The sequence below is a fragment of the Colletotrichum chrysophilum genome (assembly GCF_026319265.1).
Source record: "Colletotrichum chrysophilum strain AFK26 chromosome Unknown scaffold_115, whole genome shotgun sequence".
Taxonomy (NCBI): domain Eukaryota; kingdom Fungi; phylum Ascomycota; class Sordariomycetes; order Glomerellales; family Glomerellaceae; genus Colletotrichum; species Colletotrichum chrysophilum.
In genome coordinates this window covers 147,051-152,095 of record NW_026517402.1, presented here as the reverse complement: position 1 = coordinate 152,095, position 5,045 = coordinate 147,051, and the positions used below count along the sequence as shown (strand labels likewise).

At 55.0% G+C, this 5,045-nt stretch overlaps 1 protein-coding gene across 1 annotated transcript; it reads left to right on the top strand.

The window, feature by feature from the left end:
- Positions 1–535: 535 nt before the first annotated feature.
- COL26b_010604 (uncharacterized protein) lies at positions 536–2,726 on the top strand (the record flags this gene model as incomplete). Its single annotated transcript, XM_053183297.1, has 2 exons — positions 536–2,464; positions 2,577–2,726. 2 exons carry the CDS (start codon positions 536–538, stop codon positions 2,724–2,726), a joined length of 2,079 nt encoding a protein of 692 aa, XP_053032790.1.
- Positions 2,727–5,045: the final 2,319 nt, after the last annotated feature.

The window sequence follows — 5,045 nt, the reverse complement described above, 5'->3', positions numbered from 1 at the left end:
CTCTCCCTTTTTCGCCCTTCGTCCCCCCCATTTCAGACTGTTCCTCAACTCTCCCAAGAATCTCTCGGCGCCCAGCCTGCGATCCCTCCCACATCCCCCACACGCAAGCCTTCTTGGAACCTTTTTCTCCAGTGTGGCCACTGACGACTGCAATCACGACCCGTTTATCGACAATTCGACCGCGACTATTCATCGCTAACTTCACCGGTACTGGGAGGATTTTGGTTAATCGATGCTTCGACCCCCGAATTACGTGCCGATTCCTTGACGATTCTGTATTGTGGAAGAGACTGGAACGCCCGGACCCGTGTCCCTCGACACTCGCTGCATCCGCCCGACCGAGCCCACGACCTCGCGTTTTCCCCCCGACGACAACAACCCGCCACCGTCAATCGACTCCGCGAAAATTTCGAACATTGCATGGTTAATTCGATGGCGAGTGTTCGCGAATAGGAGGAAACCTCGTTAAATCCTCGCCTGCGGCTGGCCGCTCTGTTCCTCATCGACAAGCACTCGACGAGTCGGCGCCGCGACAATGGAGGACGCCGTGTTACCAGCGGCGAGTCCTCTGCCCTCTTTGGGGGCTGCCGCGGTCAAATTCGCGACTGCTGCGCCTATCATAATTGCGAACAATGGGATCAACTATGAAGAAACCACGTCCGGAGGCACGGTTCAATACACCGACATGCGCGACCCTTTTTACGCCTCAATCTTCCCAGTATGCTACGCTCTTGCCGCGACGACGGTAACAGCGTACATGCTGGTCATCATGTTATTTATTACGCCCCGATCCTTTCTCGACGGTGGAGTTGTATATCTCGGACGACGCGGAGGCTTCACTAGTGGAGGAACCTCGAACGGAATCAGCATCGGTGGACGTCCATGGCTGCAGAAAGTAGCGGCCGTGACCGTCGCGATCTCATTAACGATTGCCAGCGCCGATACCTTCAAAGTCGCCGAGGAGCAGTACCAGTGGGCTATTCAAGATGCCAAAAAGATGCAGTTGGAGGTTATGGACGGTACCGAATTGAAGGTCATCCGCCTCATTTCCGACACGTTTCTGTGGCTTGCGCAAGCCCAAACCTTGACACGACTCTTCCCACGGCAGCGGGAGAAGGTTATTATCAAGTGGACCGCTTTCGCTCTTATTACCCTAAACCTCATCTTCAGCGCCCTCAACAGCTTCCAGTACCCCTCCAGCGGGAGCAACGGAAACGCCCGCCCCCGAAGCTTCGTCGACGCCGTTCCCGCACTGAGCTACCTATTCCAACTCTCACTCGGCTTACTTTACGCCGCGTGGGTCATTTACTACTCGCTCATGAAGAAGCGCTACGCCTTTTACCACCCATTGATGAAGAACATGATTCTTGTCTCCACCCTCTCCCTCTTCGCCATTCTCGTCCCGGTAGTATTCTTTGTGTTGGATATGGCGAAACCTGAATTTACTGGATGGGGAGACTACGTCCGCTGGGTCGGTGCTGCCGCCGCCAGTGTGGTAGTATGGGAATGGGTCGAACGTATTGAAGCATTGGAAAGAGAAGAGAAGAAGGACGGTATCCTGGGACGGGAGATCTTTGATGGAGACGAAATGCTGGAAGTGTCCGCTTCCGAATTCCCGTGGCTCCGACGAAGAAAGAACCGGGGCGGGCCGAGAGATGATGGTGGCCCAGACGGTCCCGACAGTGGTACTGGCGCTCAAGGTCCTCAGTCCGGTGGCAGAGGTAACCTGTGGCCTGGCATGTCATCCATTACCAACAGGTACCGCGGTAACCACAACGCCGCCAACGCCGCACCCAATGTCCAGAATGGGCAAAGAAACAAGGGTGGCTTGCTCCGTCCGCCAATGTGGCCATCACGGCCAGCCCCCGCGGTAACGCCCGTGAGCCGTACTGACACCGCGAGCGCGGCCAGCACCGTTTATGCCGTCAGATACCAATTACCCACAGAGACGACATCGAGAACACCCGAGGTCGCCCCACATGCGACACAACGCAATGCCACTGTCGCCATGTCGAGAAGTAGCTCTTCGTCATCGAGGAGCGATTCTAGCTCTGACAATGATGAGCTTTCCATGGCAGCGCCCGTGCCGAGACAAGCCACTCACAAGGCCGTGGAGATTGACACAGAAGCTCAAGAAGATCCGTCGCTCAACAAGAAGGGGTGGAGGTCGTTGGTCTTCCGTCGCAACGCTCGTGATCCTCCCGCCGAGGTCATGGCCCAGACTGAAATGAAGGAAGAAATTCGGGGAGGCCACGATGACACGGGCCGATGGGACCTCAGAGCCCGGTTCGAGGATTTCGCCGCCACCCAGGCCGAGAAGATCAGAGAAAAGATGCGTCCGACACCCGAGACAGACAGCCTGCCGGTTACTGTCATTCCTGCGCCGCCCAGACAAGGTGCGGCTTTGGCTCAATTATTGGAGGAGGAGCGCAGCAGTCAAGATGTTCCCGAGCGAGTGGGGTTGGTGAGGACGACCAGCGACGCCTCTGCTCTCACCCCCTCGCCCGCCGCTGCGCTTTCGGCCCATCCGCCAGCACTCGGAAGAACCACGAGCAACTTCTCTCACCGATCTCCAGACCAAGCCACGCTTCAAGTCAATCGTCCGCCACTATGGCCAGGAGTCCGACCTCAACACCAGGAGTTCGACCAGCGGTCACCCAGCGTGCCACACAGCAGGCGAGCTGGGGACGATCTTGGACCGCCGCCCACTCCTTGAGGACTTTTGAGCGACTGAGTTTGTTTCTTGTTGAATACGGCAAGCGTGGCGCAGCGGCTTTTACTTGATTATTTTGCATCGCATCAGGGCGGATCACGGAAAACAACGGACGGCTACGGCACGAGCCCGTATTTCAAATTTGAAGGTGTATATTGCGGAGTATATGGATATGGTTCTATGTGTATATGGGGAGAAGGGCTCTGAAGAGGGCCAGGAGACCAAAAACAAACCGCCGCGAATAATGATGGGGCCGATATGAGCACCCTGATGTACATGTTTGGGAATGGATCAGCCCGCCGGCGAAGCGGGCTTGAAGATGGGGCGTTGACTTGTGTTCATTTGACTCGAAATATGAGTTTGGTGTTAGCGAGCAAGCACGCTCAGTGATGGGAAAGCGGTAGGCCTCATGTAGGGGACGAGACAGAAAGAGGGTGAAGGGGGTTTGAGTTAGATACCAGGAGACGTACTGGCTTGGGGAAGCATGAGGTGGTGAGAGGAAGATTAGCGACAGTCGCACCAGTGAATTCAAATGAGTTAACAATACAATTCAACGTGATGTGTTCCGTGAGATGGGTATGTTCACTCGACGCCATCAGATAGGTGTGCAAGTTACTGTCGGATCTCTTTTGGACCCCGGGTGCGTGAGCACTCCTTGTCTACTTGAGATAGTACGGGACTTCAAAGTCACGACTTGCCATATTCACCGAGAGCTTGTTCAGCAGCCTGCGCAGCAAATCGACACGAAGAAAGCACGTCTACTTCATCCCTTGAGTGTTGTTGGACAACATCGAGGCTACAGCTGACGCGGACCTTTCTCTCGTCTCACAACCTCGAAACGCCTCAGTCATTGTTCCGCACAATAGCCCCTCCCCCACACACTTGTCGGAGAACAGAATGCAAGAGTTCTGTGTTAGAGGATGATGCTATTGACCACACAGCTTGAGGTGCTGGCTGGCTGGCTCGCGAGAATATCACCGGCTTGGCAAGCACCGCAGCCAAGCTGCGCGGCCGTTTTAAACATTGAAGAAAGAATGAGACCTGGATCACCTTTATTTTTGCTACATAGCTTGAAGGGGGGGAAACTCTTGGCGCCGAGGAGGGGGTTGTGTCTCTTTGTGGAGCATCGGGTCGTTTTGACGGCTGGATCTCACACACACACACACACACTTTAAGAGACAAAGTTGCCAAGTTTACGGGTGGCTGTCCCGAAAGTGACACTTTCCCAGGGAGGAATTGTTCTGATGGGCTGGGCGGCTGCGGTAAGTAGACGAGAGAAGAGGGAAGCAGGTGTTCTACCCGGTGACGACGACGAGGGTCGCAGTGATGATGATCACGGGAGGCTGAGGCGAATTGGGTATTTCGCATGCCTGGCTTGGCTCTTGGCAACCACTTCATTGCGCCTCGTCACGGCTGACCTGAAGCTTGTTCAGTTAGATGAGCGTGTTGGGTCCCCTTTTCCCCTTTTGCCAAGTTATTCGCCTTTACGGTGGTGGCTCATGATCTTCAACACGTAAGCTTGCGGCGCCACTTCCGGGAGATACGGAGGTGGCCGCGGGAGTCAGTAATCAACAGACGGAGCCGGGGGCAGAACGCGCAATGAAGCCCCCGTTGCGTCCGGGAGGCCAACTTCACCGATTATTTGCACAATCCTTGCGACAAAACAGATGGTTCTGTGGGATGATCGTTGACAATGGCTTTCTCGGTGTGTCAGCGACTGGTGAGGGCAAACCTGAACTCGTGTGCGATATTGAAACAGACTGGCGGGACGACCAGCTTGCTTACTGTGCAGGCGAGATTTCAAGGGAAAAGTGCGAAGCTTGCATATCTCCATATGACGCTAGGTTCGGTTCGTTGCATAATCACGAGCTGAAGTTCTTGGCCTTCATCGGGCACGAGTCTTCATAGGGGCTGGAGGAAAAGCGCGCAGTAATGCTGACTTGACGCTGTCGCTGGAAAGCGGACCCTGATCCTCAGTGACGACTCTTTTTTTTGGGGAGGGGTACCGGGGCGTCGGGTCTTTACATAGTACAGCGATAACGGTATCCGTATGGGCTGGGGCGGCACGGGTGGCGGGTGTTAAAACGGCTGGTGGTGGGCGGGGAACTGTGTTAGACGTGTTGGTTCGGTAGTGGGGTTGATAACTGACATGCGAGGACTGGATATGGAGGATGCAAGGTACCTTGCAGTGATTACTTTGTCTGCATCTCATTTTCCCACCAGCACGAAGTGAATATTCTCAGGACAGGCGCTGCACCCTCGACTCGATATATACATTGAACTGAGGATTTACCGCGGTGGGAAGTGCGCAGTGTTGTAGCAAGTCGAGAAT